Source organism: Pipistrellus hanaki (genome assembly GCF_964339955.1).
Source record: "Pipistrellus hanaki genome assembly, chromosome: 19".
NCBI lineage: Eukaryota > Metazoa > Chordata > Mammalia > Chiroptera > Vespertilionidae > Pipistrellus > Pipistrellus hanaki.
The window spans coordinates 6,801,206-6,820,132 of record NC_140521.1 but is presented as its reverse complement, the minus strand read 5'-3'; the positions used below and the strand labels follow the sequence as shown (position 1 = coordinate 6,820,132).

At 55.3% G+C, this 18,927-nt stretch overlaps 1 protein-coding gene across 4 annotated transcripts; it reads right to left on the bottom strand.

Moving 5' to 3' along the window:
* Positions 1 to 19: 19 nt before the first annotated feature.
* Positions 20 to 8,691, bottom strand: PHETA1 (PH domain containing endocytic trafficking adaptor 1). 4 transcript variants are annotated; one of them, XM_084868086.1, is made up of 4 exons: positions 8,492 to 8,691; positions 6,888 to 6,986; positions 5,931 to 6,072; positions 20 to 3,976 (listed from the first exon to the last, which is right to left on the bottom strand). In XM_084868086.1, exon 4 carries the CDS (start codon positions 3,950 to 3,952, stop codon positions 3,254 to 3,256), a length of 699 nt encoding a protein of 232 aa, XP_084724212.1. In that variant the 5' UTR covers positions 3,953 to 3,976; positions 5,931 to 6,072; positions 6,888 to 6,986; positions 8,492 to 8,691; the 3' UTR covers positions 20 to 3,253. The 4 variants fall into 4 exon arrangements, with proteins under 4 accessions (XP_084724212.1, XP_084724213.1, XP_084724215.1 ...); XM_084868087.1 differs by lacking the exon at positions 8,492 to 8,691 and adding an exon at positions 8,362 to 8,382; XM_084868089.1 differs by lacking the exon at positions 6,888 to 6,986 and having other exon boundaries at positions 8,362 to 8,691.
* Between the last annotated feature and the right edge of the window lie 10,236 nt (positions 8,692 to 18,927).

The following is an 18,927-nucleotide window of genomic DNA, read 5'->3' as shown; positions in this document are numbered from 1 at the left end:
ACCGTCTCCCTTAAAGCTTCAAAACGGCTATTTTATTACCTCGAATTACCAGACCGTCCAGAGGTGAGGTTGATTCAGAAGTTCAAGGATATTTTCCTTAGAGTGTCCTATTTCATGATCACAAGATAGCTGCCATGGCTCCGGGCACCAGACAGAGCTTCACTCCCAGAAAACAAGGACCAGCTCTTCATTGTGTCTCTTTTAGAAGCCCTTTCCGCCATCATCACAATGGTCAGAACTGGGTCACACAGCCATTCCTTGGCCGCTGGAGGTTAGCTGATTCCTCCGCGTCAGATGGGAGCAGCACACCTGATTGGAATGGACTAATCCAAGTGGCTTCTCAGACTGTTGCTTCTGATCATGCAGGATCCCCCCAAAGGCTGATGAGGTGGACAGTTTTCTAGACTCTGTCGTGCTCCTTAGACACGTCCCCTGGGTCAAGACGAAACACTGACCGATCAGCAGGTGGATACACACCACCTAGGTATTGACCAACCTGTCCTGCCTCCCTCCTCCCCTCCATTTCTCCAGTCCTAAGAAGTCGAGCAGGCGACCCTCTCTCGGAGCTAGCTGTCTCGGGCTCCCCCGCCTGTGCCCTGTGGTGGCTGTGGTCACAAGTGCCACAGCCCGGGCTCTGACTCAGCCCGTGTGGGGAGCCACTTCCCCAGGCCCGGCTGTCAGCTGTGGTCCCAGGGGAGGGGGAGGAATTACTCAGCAGCCCTCGGTGCTCACGAGGGACGTGAGTCCCCGACCTTAACGTGTTTCGTGTCAGTTGCTCATCCTAAAGCCACATCTTCCTGAACGCGCGCGGGATTTTTCCAGGATGGCAAGGCATGTGACCCAAGCTCTGAATCCACATCAGGAGGACCTAGGGCCCAGTCCACCGTGCTGGTGACCTTGGCCAGCCCCTCCCATCTGTGAATCTCCCAGTTAGCCCAGCAGACACTCGGCGAGTCTGAGGTAGAGAGCAGACAGCATGAGAGCCCCCACCGCCCACCCTGGAGCATGGCAGACACTACCGGTGTTTGTGCCAGATCCTGACCATAGGCCCCCAGGCAGCCCAGGAGCGGACCAATAAGAGCCAGGCTTTGACTCTTCCTTTTGCTATCCTGACTTGCCCTCCCCACAGTCTGGCCTTCAGCCCGCAGTTGACTCTCAGACCCTCGCCTTTCCCTCTTCTTTCTCTCCCCTGAGAAGGAACTTTGCGACTCCATTTCCCGGGAGTGCTCTGGAAGGCCCTGCCGTTCCTCCACAGGATTCCAGAGGTTAGTTACATCCCTGCTCTACACTTTCCAGCTGTGGGAACTGGTCGTTTTCTTAGCCTCTGTGAGCCTCAGTTTCCTCATCTGTAAAATGGGGCCAGAACCCGCCATAAAAGGTTGTGAGAATGTGCCTGGCAGAGCGCCTGCCATAGGGGGGGAGGGGGGTGCACGCCACACTGGTCCAATGTCCTGTAGTGCCTATTCCTGGCTCTGCCAGGCAAACCAATCCAGGATTTTGATGGGGAAAATGATGCAACCAGCCATTACTTGACAAAGTTTTATTTCATTTTACTCTTTGTGATATCTCCCTCCCCCCACCCCAACTCTGACCGGATCTTGTGCTTTCAGGATGGGGAGCAGAGTGGGGGGGATAACCACTGGCCCCCAGGGAGACCGGGGGCTCTGTACCTTTAGAGCTTGTAAACCTGCGTCAGGACTGGGGCCAGCATCTCATCCTGCCAGCCGGTGTGGCCAGGACACGGGCTCGAAGGACAAGAGCCGCCATCCCCACCCCTACTGCTCAGGACTTGGGAGAGAGCGGAACAGGAAACGTACCAAGGCCCAGAGGCACCTGCCACAGCTCAGAGCTGGCCCTGGGTGAGATTCTTGAGATGCCTCTGTCTCCAGCCAAGACTCCTGGCTCTCTCCCTGGGCTGCCAACTGCCCTCTGGCACCCCCACCCCAGCCACGCTGAGAGCCAGGCGCCCTGTTCCCACCAGCCAACAAGAAACAGAAGTAATGGAAATGCTAAGTGTTGTTGCTAAAAAAAAAACAACACCTGGGTATTAAAAATTAAATTAAAACGGAAGCCCCAGTCCACTGAGCCAGCAGTGAGCTGGTGATTGTAGACACACATTCTCCCCCGAGCCCCAGGGCCTCTGAAGGCAGCAGGAAAGGGCCTCCTGGCCCCCCTGGAGAATAGAGTTGGGGGGAGGGTGTCCTCAGGGGGTCCCCAGTGTGGGGCACTGAGGACTGCAAACATGACCAGCTTGAGGGCCCAGGGGTGACCCAGCCCCTGAGAGTCTCCCCGGATGAAGAACAGCCACTGTGCTGATGACAACAGTGAAACAGCAGTCAGCCTCCCCGTCGGAATATGGAGGTGGAGGGGGCCTGGACTGTGACAGGGGAGGGGATTCAGCTTCCCAGCGGCTTCTCTGCCCCTCTCGGTCTGCGCCGGGGCCCTTTCCGGGCAGTGAGTCCGCCCCTCCCTAGTGAAACCTGCTGCCAAGTCAGCTCCAGCCAGGGCTGCCCAGCCAGACGGCCCAGGTCAGGCGAGCTCTCGAGAGGCCTTGTCCCAGGACGGGGGAGGGAGAGCTGGCTCTGGGAGAGGAGGCGGGGGATGTGGCTAAGGACTGTCTGGAGGGCCAGTGAGAGCCACCACACCAACACAGGCACGGCCCCAGGCCAGAGGGTCGCTACTGCACCAGGAGCACCACCTCAAGGTCTGGCTGAGGCCCAGGACAAAGCCCTGCCTCCGCCCCGCTCCTGGGGACCGGGTGATCTCACCCATCCGGTTACGCATCAAAACCTGCTGCACCTTCTGCACCTGCTGCCTCTGGAGGCGGGCGGGCGGGCGGCCTGGAGCCAGGCCAGCTTCTCAGGAGCTAAAGGAGGACAGACCCAGGCGAGGCGTGGCACCGAGCCTTCTCTGTCCGTGCTGAGGCCCCGTCAGGGACGAGGGCTGACTGGGCATTTGCCTTCGGGCCACAGGACCTGATGCCAGCAGCAGGCCTTCACTGGTGATTCGGGCTGGGCCTGGGGCTAGAGTTCCTTCAGAACCAGCCCTCAGGCGTCCTGAGGTGTAGCCAGGCCCAGGATTCTCCTCAGCATGAGGCACAGTGACCCCCTCTGAGTCCTAAACGCCCTTCGGATTCCAGCACCTTCTCTGCGCTTACATCCCTCGCAGGGGCCTCAGTTTCCCTTGGGACTTAACTGTGATCTCCCTCAGGACTGGGCTCCCCAGTCTCAGGGCTGGGCCCGTCGGAGCCTGCTTACAGCTCCAGAAGTCTGTCCGTCGGGTCCCGGCTCCTGAGCCACTGGCTCCTCAGCGCCCGGACCTCCCGCCCGTACCACTCGTGCAGCTGGTGGAAGGAGGCCGAGTCCAGAGGCCCGTTGGGCGCCGAGGCCCGCCGGCGGGGTGGCAGCGGGGGGCGCTCAGGGCCAGACCGGGCGCCCGCGGAGGTGCCCGCAGAGGTGCCCGGCGAGGCAGCGGGGGGCTCGGCGCTCCAGACCGCACAGCCGTTCTCCTTGGGCGGGAGGGCGCGGGGCCGGCGCGGCGGCGGCGGGCAGCCCCCCGCCCGCATGGCCGCCAGCTGCTGCTCCAGCTCCCGCACCACCAGCCGCAGGTAGTCGAAGCTGGCCCGCGACAGGGCCTTCACCCAGCCCTCCATGGCGGCCTGGCTCTCGGCGGCCAGCACGTAGGTGCGGGCCCGGGCCTCGGCGAAGCGCACGGCGAAGGTGAACTCCTCGGTGGCCTCCACCAGCTCCACCGTGCAGCCCTCCAGGATGATGACGCCCACGGGCTCCCGGCTGGCCGCGTCCTCGAAGTAGAAGAGCATGTTCCCGCGCAGCACGAACCAGCGCCGGTGGTAGGCGGCGTGCCGGCCGCCCTTCTTGAACAGGAAGCCCGCGTTGTCCACCGGGGCGTCGCAGGTCGCGTAGAAGGCCAGGCTGCGCTCGTTCAGCTTCATGGCGGCCTGCGGGGAGCCCGGGGCCTGCCCCACGCCGGGTCCGCTGTCACCCACGCGGCCGCCGCCGCCGGGCCACCCCGCGCCCCGTCCTGACCTCCCAGCCACCCTCCGGCGGCATCACAGCCCTCAACACCCCTCTCTCACCAAAAAGGAAACTGAGGCTCAGACAGTGGAAGCGTCCTGCCCAGGCTCACACAGCTCGCAGGACTTGGATCTGCTCAAACCCCGGCCCCGGAGCCAGGCTCAGCCCTCCTGCGTTCTCCTCCCCAAAATAATGTTGGGGGTCCCTACTGCATTCCAAGCATCTTATGCATCTTAACTCATCTTGCAACAGACCTCGGCCGGCAGGGACTGGCCTGAGTCCCATTCGACAGATGGGAAAACGAGGCCGAGAGGTGAGTCATGCACCCAAGGTCACCAAGCAAGGCGGGCGGGTGGAGTGAAATTCAAACCCAGGCCGCCTCCCCGGGGACCAGATGGGCTGGCCTTTTTTGTGGTCCCTCTCAGGTCCCAGTTTTGATGTCCTAGCTCAGCTCTGATCTGCCTGTCCAGGCCATAAGGACACAAACAGGGCCTATTCCAGAGGCGTGTAGGGACTTCGTTTGGCAAACATGTATTAAGCTCCCACTGTGTGCCGGGCGCTGTTCTCAACACCTGGATGACTCCATCAGTAAACAAGACGAAGAGGGTCCCTGCCCTCGTGGTGCTGACATGCTAGTGGCAAGTGAAGGGGGAAGAAAACTAACAGAGTCTGCCCGGGGGTCTGGTTCTGGGCGCTGAGAAAACCCAATGTGGAGACGGGGTCAGGAGTGTGAGGACCAGAGGAGTGTTTGATTCTCCTGGGGGGGAAGGCCGTCCTGAGAAGGGACATTGGAGCAGACACCTGAAGGAGGGGAGGGCGGGAGCCCCGGGGCAGCCAGGCAGAGGGAACAGCAAGGGCAAAGATCCCGAAGTGCTTGAGGAGCAGCCAGGAGGCCGATGGAGCTAGAGCAGGAGGAGGGAGGGGAGAGGCGGCGGGAGCAGGCAGAAGGACAGAAAAGATTGTGGTGAAAAAAATCCAGGAAAAGGTCCCTGAGCTTGGCCCACAGTTACGGGAAGCGGGTGGGAGGAGAGCATTGTGGACTCAAAGGCTCAGTGATTTAACCCCCCTCCCTGAGGAGCGCCTGAGGGGCAGCGCTGGCCGGGCAGGATTCACCGGGAGGTGACCCCTGGGCCCCTAATGCGACCACAACCTTCCTTTGGGATTTTCCGCAGCCACTGTGAGGACCTGCCTGCTGCTCCTGCTCTCACAGCCTCACTCTGCATAGGACAATAGCTGCATTTTTTCAAGAGACGACGTATGTGAAGTCCCTGGAATGCAGTAGGTGCTCAATTAATGTTTATTCCGCAGCCTGGGCAGTGCTCTCCTCGGGGCCTGGAGGAAGGAGGTGTGGGTGGCGGTTCTCCTGAGAGCAGTTCAACCCAACCTGCTCCCAACCGAATCACCCAGGCCCGTGGTCGGCAGACTCATCAGTCCCCAGGGCCAAAGAGCAACAGTGCGACGATCGAGATTTCTTTTGAGAGCCAAATTTTTTAAACTTCTTCTAACGCCACTTCTTCAACATAGACTCGCCCAGGCCGTGGTATTTTGTGGAAGAGCCACACTCAAGGGGCCAAAGAGCCACATGTGGCTCGCGAGCCGCAGTTTGCCGACCACGGGCCTAGGAGCACCTACTTCCCTAGGCGGTCAAGGCTGGCTTCCTGGAAGAGGTGCCACAGGCTGTGATTTCAAGGCTAAGGTGAGACTGTCCTGACCTAGCAGCCTGGCCAAGGCCAGAGGCCCAGAAAGCTCTAGCTCCCTTTCCTGTGTGACTTCAGACGCGGGCTGCCCTTCTCTGAGCCTCAGTTTCCTTCTCTTCAAAATAAGACTCATGCATTTTCCTCAACAGCCCAACTCCTCGTGCACCCCCCCACCCTATTTGTCCCGTGTCCCTCCTACCTCTCAGGCCACGGCTCCCTCCCTGCCTCTGCCCAGTCTGCTCTCAGCGTGCTCTTCTCCGGGTTCAAATGTCAGCTCCGTAGTGTCCAGGCTGTGTGACCTCAGGCAAGCGTTAAGCCTCTCTGGACCTCTATTTCCACATCTGTAAAATAGGGCCATAAAAGCACCAAAGTCAGGATTTTTGTGACATTAACACAGCGATTACCCAGACGCTGCTGAGCCTGGTGCTGAGCATGCAGTACGTGCTCAGCAGTGGTAGCTCTTGTTCTTCTCACCTCCCCAGAGGCTCCCCTCGGCACTCTGTCTCGGCAAATGGCCTTTGGCTTCTCCCCTTCCACCCTCTCCCCCCATTCTGACCACTCATCAAGTCCAACTGATCTCCCTCCAACCTCTTCCAAATCAGCGGCCTAATCTCTACCCACTGCACCTCCCCATTCTAGGCCCCCATCGTCACTCCCTCGACAGCCCCTGTAGCCTTTTCATTGGTCTCCCTGCCTCTACCCTCGCCTCTCCCCTGTCCATGTTCTTCAGGGTAAGAGCCAAACTCCTTCCCAAGCCCCATTGAAACGATCCCATTGAAATCCTTTCCCCACAGAGAGATCCTGTTTAAAGCTAAATACAGCCATATCCCTCCACCACTCCACACCCTCCCAGGACTCCCTGCTTCTCTCCGTATAAAATCCAGTCCTTCCCATGGCCTCCACGTTCCCTTCCCTACCTCTGTCCCTCTTGCTCACTCAGCTTCAGCCACCGTGGACTCCGTGCTGCTCCTCAAACACATCAAGCACAGTCCCACCCCATGCCTCTGCCCTGGCTGTTCCCTCTGCCTGGTGCCCTTCCCCTTCCCCGACCATCTCATGGCTGACCCGCCCTCCAGTTTCATCTCATCACCTCCTCCCTGACCGCCCTGCATAAGAGACTTTCCTGTCACTCTCTTGTGCCCCAACCTGAAATTACCTGGGTCATTTTTGCCTGTTCTAGGTGGGCAGGGCTTGTTGTGTTTGTTTTGTTTTTGTCTGAATTCCAGTGCCTAGCACATAGTTGGTGCTCAAGTACCTAGAGAATGAGGCAAACAGTCATCTTAAATCTCTCCACAGCCCCGTTGAGAAAGTGTCTGTTCCCATCCCACATTAATAGGTGTGGAAACTGAGACACAGAGAGGTTAAGTGACTTGCCCAAAGGTACAACACTGTGCCCAGAATCCCATGCTCTAGCCCAGCGGTAGGCAAACTGCGGCTCACCAGCCGCCACGGTATGCCTGCCACTCTATTGACTGAGTTTGCCCACCACTGGGTTAGGGGCTTAATCACAAGGAACAACAACAGCCTGTAATTATTGGAATCGAGAGTCTAGGTCAGTGGTCGGCAAACTCATCGGTCAACAGAGTGAGCGACGAGCTGACTGTGGCTCGAGAGCCGCAGTTTGCCGACCACTGCTCTAGCCTAAGGCTCACAGAGGCTGTTCCTGGGTCTCCCCACTCCATGAAAGCCAACGATAAAACAACTTCCCTCACCCTCAGCAGCTCTCCTCCTCTCACTGCCCAAAATGGGGCCCGGCCCGGCCCAAGGTCACCGTGACACGGGCCCCACTCTGCCCACGGCCCCTGCTTCCAGCCCCAGCGAGAACCAGGGCGGCGGTGGGGCAGAAACTGCAGGAATGCAGTTCCGGTTTATCTCCCACACTCCTGTCTTTTCTAAAAAGTTCAGAGTCCATATAGACATTGCTGCTGACTCAACCCCCTGGCCTGGCAGACAGCTGCAGGGCAAAAGCCTCACCTATAAAACGAGAACGGAACACCCATCCCCCCTGGGGAGGGTTGAATAAATGGTCCTGAAGTTGAATAAACTGTCCTGAAGTGCCATTTTGCAAAATGCTTAGCAGGCAGTGAGCACTCAGGGGAGCTATCCAAAAGACAAGTTAGCTCAAGGTCTCCAGGGACACCGCTGGCCCGGAAGCCTGGCCGCTGGAGAAACTGAGGCATGGCATTTGGGCACTCCATTCGAGGAAAGAAGCCGCCCCACAGGTCCTGGGGTTGAGTCCAGCTGCCACAGGTGTCCCCCAGCAGTGTGTACGGGGGAGAGGGTGTGGCGGGTACAGGCAAAAAGGGTGCTGGGAGCCCCGAAGCGGGGACCGCGGGGACGCCAGGAGCCTGCCCCAGGCTAGAGGCAGCCCCGCTGCCCATCCTGGAGGCTGGATCTCCGGGTCTGGCTGCCCCCCGCAGCCCTCCGTCCCTTGGTGTGCCCTGTGGGGAGCGCTCTTGAGTTTCCTAAAAGACAGCCAGAGCCCCAGATTGGCGGTCAACAGAGAGATGTGGGTGCCAAGTGGAGGGCTCGTCCCGAGTCCCCCCAGCAGCAGAGGGCCCTTATGGGGGGTCTGGGGGACGGAGAGCGGACTGCAGGATCCCGGTTCGATTCCAGTCAAGGGCACGTACCTCACCTGCCGAGCTCGCCCTGATGTGGAATGACTCCTGATGTGGAATCGCAAACAGGCAGATCCCCAGCACAGGTCTCCCCGGGGCCCACGGCGGCCCGAGCCGGTCCCCCCCGCCCCGCTGGCCCTACCTGGCGGCGCGGCCTAGGGCGGCGGCGGCGGGACGGGAGGCGCGGGGCCGGGCAGTGGATCGGCCATGGCCCGGGACCGCGCTCCGGGCGGCGGCGGCGGCGGGGCTTTGTCTGCGGGCGGCGCGGCCTCGGGAGCACGGGGCTCGGATGGAAGGAGGCGGGGACAGCCCGGCGGCCCGAGACCCGGGGGCGCACCCCTTTAGCCCCCGCGCCGGTCCCGCCCCCGGATTGGCCGGCCCGGCCCGGCACGCCCCCGGATTGGCCGGCCCGGTGCGCCCCCGCATTCTCCCCGCCCCTGGGCTCCTCCCGAAACCACTCTTAAAGGGGCTGCGGCTGGTTCACAATCCTCAGTGCGGGATCCCAGGAAAGAGAGGCAACCGGTTTCCGGGGGGGTTTCCAGGGGTGAGGACGGGGAGGGTTCGCCCGGAGAAAGAAAGCCTGGGGTCCTGGGCAGGACCACTCACTAAAGTCTCGGCTTGGAGCCCCAGACCCTCCCAGTGCTGAAAATAGTGACTTATGGGGGGGGGGGGGGGGGCGGGGGAAATAACCTGAATACAGGACATTTCGGGCATTCTGACGGAGTCACTAGAGGACTGCTGTGTGCACAGGGTGCCTGCCAAGCCTTCCCCTTGCCAAAGGGGGGGAGAGGAAGTTGGTGGGGGGGGGGGGGGGTGTTAGAGAAATCGGTCCACTTCTCTAGGCCTCAGTTTCCTCTGCAAAATAAAGGCAGTCGTGGTATATGAAGTTCATGGCACATAGTAAATGCTCTCAGCAAATAGCAGTTGCTGTTCTTTTTCTTTTACACAAAATAAAAAAGTCCACCTCCCTAGATCTGTATTGACTTCCTGCTCTTGCTGCCTCCTCCTCACCACCCTCCAGGACTCAATAGCTGTCCAGTCCTGGCCTGAGGGCAGGAGAGAGATGGGGACCTATCAGGATCATCTGTTCATTCTGCAGCCTCCCACTAAGTGCCTGCTGTGTTCCAGGCATTGTTCCCCGATCCTTCAACAAATCAAAGAAGATGAGTTCTAGAAGTGGCTTGTGCTAGGAAGACTATTGGCCATGGCAGAGGGGTAGAAAGACTGGGAGTGCAGCCCTAGCCGGTTTGGCTCAGTGGATAGAGCGTTGGCCCTCGAACTAAGGATCCTGGGTTTGAGTCCAGTAAAGGGCATGTACCTGGGTTGCAGGCTTGATCCCCAGCCTGCCAGCAGAAGTTGAGAGACATATCTTTCTCACTCACATAAGTGTATCTTTCTCTCTCTCTCTCTTTCTCTCTCTCTCTCTTCTTCCCTCCCTCCCTCCCTCCTTTCCACTCACTCTAAATCAATGGGAAAATATCCTGAGGTGAGGACTGACACACACACACAAAAAGAAAGCCTGGGAGTGCAATATTATTAAACAAGGTGGTCAGTCGGAGAAAGCTTCTCTGAGGAGCAGGGCCCTGAAGGAAGTGAAGGAGAGAGCCATGTAGCTATCTGAGGGAAGGGTGTCCTGCGTGTTTGAATGAAGAGGCCAGGAGGCTGGAGTCTATTGAGCAAGCAGGAGAATGGTAGGAAACGAGGTCATAGAATATTGGCAAAGCCTGGTTGCTTAGGGCCTAGACCAGGGGTCGGCAACCTTTAAGACATAAAGAGCCACTTGGACCCATTTCCGAAGGAAAAAAAAACCTGGGAGCCGCAAAACCATTGCGACATTTAAAACAAATATAACACTGCATATATTGTTTCTTACCTTAATGTTATATACCGGGTTGTGCAGTTAGCTGTCAATCTGAAGAAAAAAAGGACTTTTTCACTTAACAATGTAAAATATATTTTTGCAAATTAATAGCTAATTAAAATATTTAATTTACCTGGTTAATGGGATTTTTGCTCCTGAACCTCAGTGCACAGTGTCAGCACATCAGGGCTGTAAGACGTTACCTTCATTTTCACACAGGCTTGCAAGTTGTCGGAGCCGCGGTGAAGCTTCAAAAGAGCCGCATGCGGCTCTGGAGCCGTAGGTTGCCGACACCTGGTCTAGTGGATCATGGGAAAGATTTTGCTTTCAAGATATCTGATGATATCTGATATCAGCTAAGCCCCTGGATCCAGCTACACCTGATGCTGCATGAATTCCTCCCTCAGGAAAGGCAAGCTGGAATTTCTCCAGATCTACATGCTCTCCACACAGAGAAAATGGCGGGCAGGGGGGCATTTGGACTGTGGGGTTGGGGACGGTTCCCGGAGCCCCTCTTGCTGGAGTCAAGGGTGGATATAGGTGAAAGGGCAGATGTTGGAGAGCAAGAACCTAGTATGTTGGGTTTTTTATTTATCTTTATTGTTGAAAGTATCACAGATGTCCCCCCTTTTCTTGTCATTGTTTTTGCAATTGGGTGACATTCACATTTAAAAAAATAACCAGTCTAAAGTGAACAAAAGTGGCTATCGTTGGTAACACTATATTGAATAATTGAAATTTGCTGAGTGAAATTTAAATGTTCTCTCTCTCTCTCTCTCTTACACACACACACACACACACACAAATATTATACAAATAAATATATGAGGTGATGGATGTGTTAATTAGACGGAGCAATCTTTTATTTTTTTAAATATATTTTATTGATTTTTTACAGAGAGGAAGGGAGAGAGATAAAGAGCTAGAAACATCGATGAGAGAGAAACATCGACCAGCTGCCTCTTGCACACCCCCTACCGGGGATGTGCCCGCAACCAATGTACATGCCCTTGACCAGAATCAAACCTGGGACCTTTCAGTCTGCAGATCGACGCTCTACCACTGAGCCAAACCAGCTTCGGCAAGATGGGGCAATCTTTTCATAATGTATACGTATTTCAAATTGTCATGATATAGACTTTAAAAATCTTACAGTTTTATATGTCAATTTTACCTCAAAAAGCTGAAAATAAAAAATAAAAAAAAAGATACAGCTTCCAATTTTAGAAATCACCAGCAAAAATAAAAAAATAAAAGTGGGGCCAAAACCGGTTTGGCTCAGTGGATAGAGCGTCGGTCTGCGGACTGAAGGGTCCTGGGTTCGATTCCGGTCAAGGGCATGTACCTTGGTTGCGGGCACATCCCCAGTAGGGGGTGTGCAAGAGGCGACTGACCAATGTTTCTCTCTCATCAATGTTTCTAACTCTCTATCCCTCTCTCTTCCTCTCTGTAAACAATCAATAAAGTATATTTTTAAATTAAAAAAACAAATAAATAAAGGTGGGCAATAATTCGGTGACATTTAGTACATTCGCAATGTGTGAAACCCACTTCTGTCTAGTTCCAAAACATTCTGCCACTGCACAGTAAAACCCACATCCATTAGTAGTCATGCCCTTCTTCCTGTGTGGATTTACCTATCCTGGACATTTCATACAAACTAACTCACAGGACACGTGCCCTCCTGTGTCTGGCTTCTCTCCCTCAGCATCATGTGACCATGCTCCCCCCTCCCACCGCGTCCAGCGCCTCCTCCCTGCACGGATGAGGGCCATTCCATGGCCCGGAGGGACCATGTTTTGTCTGCTTCTTCACCCGTTGATGGACATTGGGTGGTTTTCACCTTCTGACTATGAACAGCAAGGCATCTTTGTGGCTGGCGCTGCAGAGGCTGGAAAAGAGGCAGTGATTCAGGGCAGGGCAGGGGAACTTGGGAACCAGAACTGGGTCCTGGGTCGCGGCTCCCGTTACCAAGTTCTGACTATTTTACCTCCAAATCCTGTCTTGAGTTTGTCACTTCTGCATTTCCACTGCCACTTCCCCAGCCCAGGCCGCCCGTCTGCCCCACCAGGGCCGCTGCGGAAACCTGCTCTCGGCTCTCCCTTCTGCCTCTCCGGTCCCTGAACCCCCTGAATCCGTTCCCCTGGAGGGATCCCAGTGAACTTAAATCCAGTGATGGCGCTTTCTTGCCCAGATCCTTTCCATGGCTCCCCACTGTGGCAGGAGCCAGTCCAGGCTCCTTCCTGGGAGGGATCTGTCCTGGCCTCTGCTCACCCCTCCGGCCACTCCACACAGTCTCCGACCCCCTGCCTTCCTCAGCCTCGGCCACCTGGCTTCCCTCTGTTCTGGGAACGCACAGCGCCCTGCACCTTTGCACCTGCTCGTGTCCCTCCCACACTTCCCTTAGCCGTCCCCGCCTCCGGGAAGGAGAGGACCCCAACCCCACCCCGCCACGGCGAGCGCCTTTGTTTCCTCCCATCAGTCATTCTCTGAACCAATGTCCGGTGAGCACTACGGTGTCCCAGACACCAGGACACACGTTCAAAAGACAGACAAACCACATGCAGGTGCGTCGCAGCTCTGCTTACAATAGCCAAACGGTGGGAACAACCCGAATCTCCATCCGTGGGTGAACGGATGAATGAAACGTGGTCCATCCGTGCCCCGGAATGCTACTCAGCCACGGAAAGGAGCGAAGCACCGGCACATGCTGCCGTGTAGATGGACCTGGAAAACATGATCCTGAGGGAAAGAAGCCAGACACACAGGCCACGGGCTGTGTGCTTCCGCTGGTCTGAAGTGTCCGCGGGGACAGGAAGCAGACCAGCAGACCCGTCCTTGCCAGGCAGTGGGTGCTGAGTGGGGCGGGGGTGCTTTGGGGGGATGCAGATGTTTGGGTGCTGGATAGAGGTGGTGGTTGCACAGCGTCGTGAATTCACTTCAAAGCGGTCAGTTTTATGTCATGTGAATTCCTCCTCAATAAATAGTTACTTTTTGAATGACCGACAAGGGATCCTGCCCTCCCTTGCCAGAGGGGGGAAAAATAAAAGAGCAACATTCATCCAGCACATGGATGACTGACGTTAGGGGTCGGTCAGGGAGAAAAGGAAAGCAGGGAGGAGCCTCTAGGTTGTGGATGAGCACGGTGGTGCGGCCGTGTTCACGAGGAGGGGCCGGGGGAAGGTGGCTTTGGGGAAAAGACCTGAATCGAACCAGGGCACAAGCCATGCCGATATCCAGAGGGAAGGGCGGAGGGAGCAGCACGTGTAAAGGCTCAGAAGCAAGAGACCTGCCCCGCAGTCAGTGTGGCCGGAGCAGAGGGAGGCTGAGGAGGCGGGAGGGGATCGGGGAGGCCTAAGGCGGGGGAGGAGGAGTGAGAAGGCACAGGCAGTGAAGCAGGGGAAACACCAGCGCAGGCCCGCTGTAGGTCGCGTCCCCGGGTTTGAAAACTGTGCCTACCCTGGGCACGTGCCCACCGCCCCCGGGCAGAAGGGAGGGCCGCCAGCACAGGGAGTTCTGTCTGCTTTGCTCACAGCTGAGTCTCCAGTGCTGGCCCGGCACCTGCCAGGGTCTAGGCGCCGGATGACGGGGCCATGACTCAGGGCTGAGCCAGTTCCTCCCAGGAAGGTGCCCACACACAGGACCCGCCATCTCACACCCAGACCTCAGCCTCCCGACCCTTTCTCTCCACCCCCACCCTGGGCGGCCCCCGGCAGGGAGACACAGGGAGACACGGCGGGGTGGTCCGAGCTTGGGCCTGAGGGCGGGTTTCCTTCCACAGCGGCTGCCCCACCCCAGAAGTGGTTAGGACCAGCCAGCCCCAAGAAGGAACTGAAATTGTCCTCCACCACAGACACCTGGCCCAGCCCACAGGCTGGGGGGGGGGCCGTGGGGGAGGGAAAGTGATAGGAAGGCCCCCCTCCGCTGGTACATGTTGGGGGAAGCAGGGGCCTGTGCGCCACCAGCCGGAGACCCAGGTCCTGTGTGTGAGCAAGTTTTGCTGAAAGCATGGAGACCTGGAAGGTCTTGCTAGCTCATTCCATAGAGTCAAACGGAGGATTTAAGAGGCCCGCCTTCAAAGATGGCGTTGTCAACTCTTCTCCTCGTCCCTTCCATAATTTATGGATCCTCTCATTCCCCCTCCCCAAACCCCTTCTTCTGTCTTCTGCCGCAGACCCCAAATTCCCAAGTACTTCCTCCCAAGGAGCTCAATTTAAACTTCCCCGGAGTTTCACCTGCTCCTTGATAATGACCACTAAGTCCCAGCCGGCGTGGCTCCGTGGTTGAGTGTCGACCTTTGAACTGGGAGGTCACGGTTTGATTCCCAGTCAGGGCATATGCCCGGCTTACAGGCTCTATCCCTGAGGTAGGGCTTACGGGAGGCAACCGATCAATGATTCTCTGTCATTATTGATATTTCTATCTCTCCCTCTCCCTTTTCTTCTCTGAAATCAATAAAAATATATATATTTAAAATGCCCTCTGTATCTATGAGTCTGTTTCTGTTCTGCTTGTTTATTTTGTGTGTTTTTTAAATTTAATTCTTGATAAGTGCATATTTATTGCCATTTTATTGTTCATATGTCTTATCTTTCTCTTCCTCTTAAAGAAGACCCTTTAACGTTTTATATAATACTGGTTTGGTGGTGATGACACCTTTAGCTCCAACTCAGAGCAACTTGTAACCATGCTTTGAGCTGGAAATTAATGTATTTAAGGCACATATTTGGGTTCCAATCCCCACTCTGCCATTTTCAAAAGCTGTGTGACCTCCTGCAAGTCACTTCACCTCTCTGTGCCTTGGTTTCCTCATCTGTAAAACTGAAGAAGTAACCGTCTCCATCTCATAAGATTTTGTGAAGGATTTCAAGAACAACAGGTAACATTTACTGAACACTTTTACTATGTATTTTGCTTCTCATGACAACACTGAGAAGTAGGACCAATGACCACCCCCGTTTTACAGGTAAAGAAACCAAGTCGAAATGGCTTGCCTGAACTTAGGCAACGAACAAGTGGGTTTGAATACAGGCAGTCTGGAGCGTGAGTCTACACCTGCTGCCCCTTCAGGTAATAACACAGCATTGGCACATCGTAAGTACTCCTGCTTACAAGTTTGTTGTTCTGTTTCTGCTTACAAATTTTGGTTGGCAATTCAAACATCTTTGAGTAATAGACAGGTTTAAAAACAACTAAGTCAGTATCTGCAGGTCAAGAATATCAAAATATAGGGGCTCTTGGGGGAAATTTACAATTTAACCATTTTAGTTTAAAATATGAATTAAAAACCAAAAACTTTTGAGGGGTTTAACACCAACAAAGGAATGAGTAATTTCACCGTAAGGGACAAGCCCTCTCCCAGCCCTTAGAGTAGGGGTGTCGAACTCAATCAGAGAAGGGGCCAAAATCTAAAATCCAGCCTAAATCGCGGGCCGAATGGTTTACTGAACAGTCATAAACTGACAATGTCATAAACTGACAGCGGAGTGCAGTGATGACAGCGCGGTGCGGGCCACATTGCAAGGCCTGGCGGGCTGGATTTGGCCCGCGGGCCTTGTGTTTGACACATGTGCCTTAGAGGCTTGGTACAGGGGAGGCAACCAGGGTCGACTTCAGGCAGAGGTCACATTTCAGGTAGTGTTAAAGGATGTAGAGGAATCTTCCAAGCAGAAGAAAGAGAAAGAGAATATCAGGCAGTGAGAATATAATAGTATGGGCAAAGGTCTGGAAACACAAAATGGGACAAAAAGAAGTCCCGTGCAGGGTGTTTGGTGGATATTGTCATGAGATGAGACCTTTTGGGTTAAAGGGGTTGGAATGTCAGGCTGAGGTGTCTGACGTTTATAAGGTAATGGGAACCATGGAGAGCTGGGAAGAGACATGGCACATTCATTAACAAGAGATTTGTGTCTCGGAAATTAATAATAATAATAATAATAATAGCATTTATTGAGCACTTAGATGGATTATTTTACTTAATTTCCACTACCATTCTATAAGGTAAGTTCATCCCTTATTCCCATTTTATGGATGAAGAAACTGAGGCTCAGAGAACCCAAGTCACTTGCCCTGGGTGACAGAGCCAGCGCTAAAGAAAGAAAGGCAAGCTTTACACCATGCCCCAAACTCGTGCTCTTGGCCTTGATAGCTGTTTGATGGTGGATTATAAGGCATCTTTCCTGGAACCTGGGAGGCTTCCAGGAAGCCTGGGGGTGGGGGAGAGGAAGGGGAATCTAGGAGCCAGAGGTTCCAGGGGAGCTTGAAGCTAAGGCCCGTCCAGGAAGCCACTCCCCAGGCCTCCGCCATCCCGCGGCCACCAGGGGGCGCTAGAGCCCCGCGCGAGCCGCCCGCCGCCCGCCGCCCGCTGGGCCCGCAGCCCGGGATTCTGGCCAAGCGTGAGCCCTGGAAGTTCGTGCGGCCCGTGCAGAACCCGGGCAGAGGCGGAGGCCGCCGGAGTAACTAGGTTGTCCGTCCTCTGCGGAGCCATTAGGACCTTTAATTACCGGGATTGGAAGTGAATAATTATCTGTGGGGCCTCACGCCACTGAGTCACTTCCCCGCAGAAACCAGATTCCCCGGGCGGAAGAGGGGGTGGCTGGCAGCTCTGGGGCCGGGCTGGGGGCCCGCGGGGTGGGGGTGGTGAGCGCGGCCACTGGGCCGAGGGCATAATTCCAGAGACTGAGTGTCAACCTCTGCCGGGCCGCTTTCCAGCCTGGGGACTTGGCAGGTCATGTCACCTCTCTGTGCCTCAGTTTCCTCCTCTGTCAAATGGAGAGAAATAATAATCTATCCTTCATACAGTTGTTGGGAAGATTAAATAGTTGATCCTTGTAAAGCCCTCAAAATAGTGCTCTAATTAGAGCATAGTGGCACATAATGCTCTAAGGATGATTAATTCTGTTACCACCATCACCATCCTTGTTATTTGGGCACAGTAGGTAAGTTAAGAGCTGGAGTTCTGCAACCCTCGAACTTGGTATTAGCTATGTGCAGTGTAGCAAATTACTCCCTAACTTAGTAGCAAAAAAAAAAAAAAGCAAAGTCTCTCCCTGGCCTGGTAGAGCATCGTCCCACTAAGCCAAGGTTGCGGGAACCCCTGTCAGGGCACATACAAGAAGCAACCCAGGACTGCATGAATAATTGGGACAGCAAACCGATGTTTCACGCTCCTTTCCTCTTTATCTAAAAATCAATTTAAAAACTTTTAAATACAGCCCTGACCCTGTTTGGCTCAGTGGATAGAGCCTGTGGACTGAAGGGTATATACGTTGGTTGCAAGCACATCCCTAGTAGGGGGTGTGCATGAGGCAGCTGATCGATGCTTCTCTCTCATTGATGTTTCTAACTCTCTATCCCTCTCCCTTCCTCTCTGTAAAAAAAATCAATAAAATATATATTTTTAAAATTTAAATACAAAATTGAATCTAAGTCAGTTATGAGACTCATTCTGAGGTAAATTCCTCTCCTCCTGTGAAATCAAACGTGTTATGTGCTTCCCAACACAAAGGAAGGCCATTATAGGATAGACACTCCCGTTCCAAAAGGGAGACACAGAAAGGAAGAGAGGAGCGGCAGGTCCTGAGAAGTCCCGATCCTTAAGGCTCTTTGGCTCGATGCTCTGCCCTCCAGGCCTGCTGGGACCGTGGTCCCACCTTCTGGACCACTGGGCTGGGGGAATCCTGCCTCTGGCCACACCAGGATGGCATTTCTGCCTCCCAAGGCTCCGTACCCATCCATGGCTTTCTTAGGGGAAGCCCTGGCAGCAGGGTTCCAGGGCTGGGCTGGTAAGCAGGTGGCTCTACCCAGACTGGAGGTGCAGGGGCAGCCCCGGCCCATGACTCTGCCGGAGGGTGTCAGACGAGGGCGCTCAGGGACAGCCCCGCCCTGAGGTGGCCCTCTGCCTGGGGTGTGCTGTTGGCAGCCCTTCAGGAATCTAGGTGGAGACAGCCACACCCCCCACAGCTTTTCTGGGCACAGCACAGACCTGAGCGGAGCCGCAGGGGCAGCTTCTCCGTAAAAATCCTTCTGCCACAAAGGCCCTTCTGCCATAGGGCCTCCAAAAGGCCCCTGGGTCATTCCTCCATCACCTTGGACGTCTTTTCCTGCAGCCCTCCTCTTTTCTCCCTGGGCCCTCACCAGAAGGGCCCTCGTGGTCAGCTCATAGCCATGTAGGCTTCTCCCAGCCCCTACCCATTACCGCTCAGTCCCAAAGCTGCCTCCACCTTTTTGAGTATTCGTAACAGCAGCACCTCCACTTCCCGATACCAATCTTTCTGACTTAAGTCTGTTTGTACCATGATAATGAAATACCAGGGACGGGGTGGCTTAGAAACAGCAGAGGTTTAGTTCTCACAGTTCTGGAGCCTGGAAGTCCGAAAGCAAGAGGTCAGCAGATCCAGCATCGGGTGAGAACCGGCTGTCCGGTCACAGACAGTGCCTTTCGGTGGCAGCCTCCCACGGCTACTGACGTTTTAATCCATCAACATCAAATGAAGTTATAAAAGCCCATCCCTCGGTGACAGGAGCCACATGTGCAGCGTGTGTAGCCTCTGACCGTATCAGACAGCCCGGGTGAAACATCCCCATCATCACAGAAAGCTCCCTTTGCCAGCACTGGTGCATCAGGCAAGCCTCCAGGACTGTTACTTGTAGGATTAACCATGTATCTGTTAACCAGTGTACTTACAGTGTTATATCTGTTCCTGTTAATCCTGTGC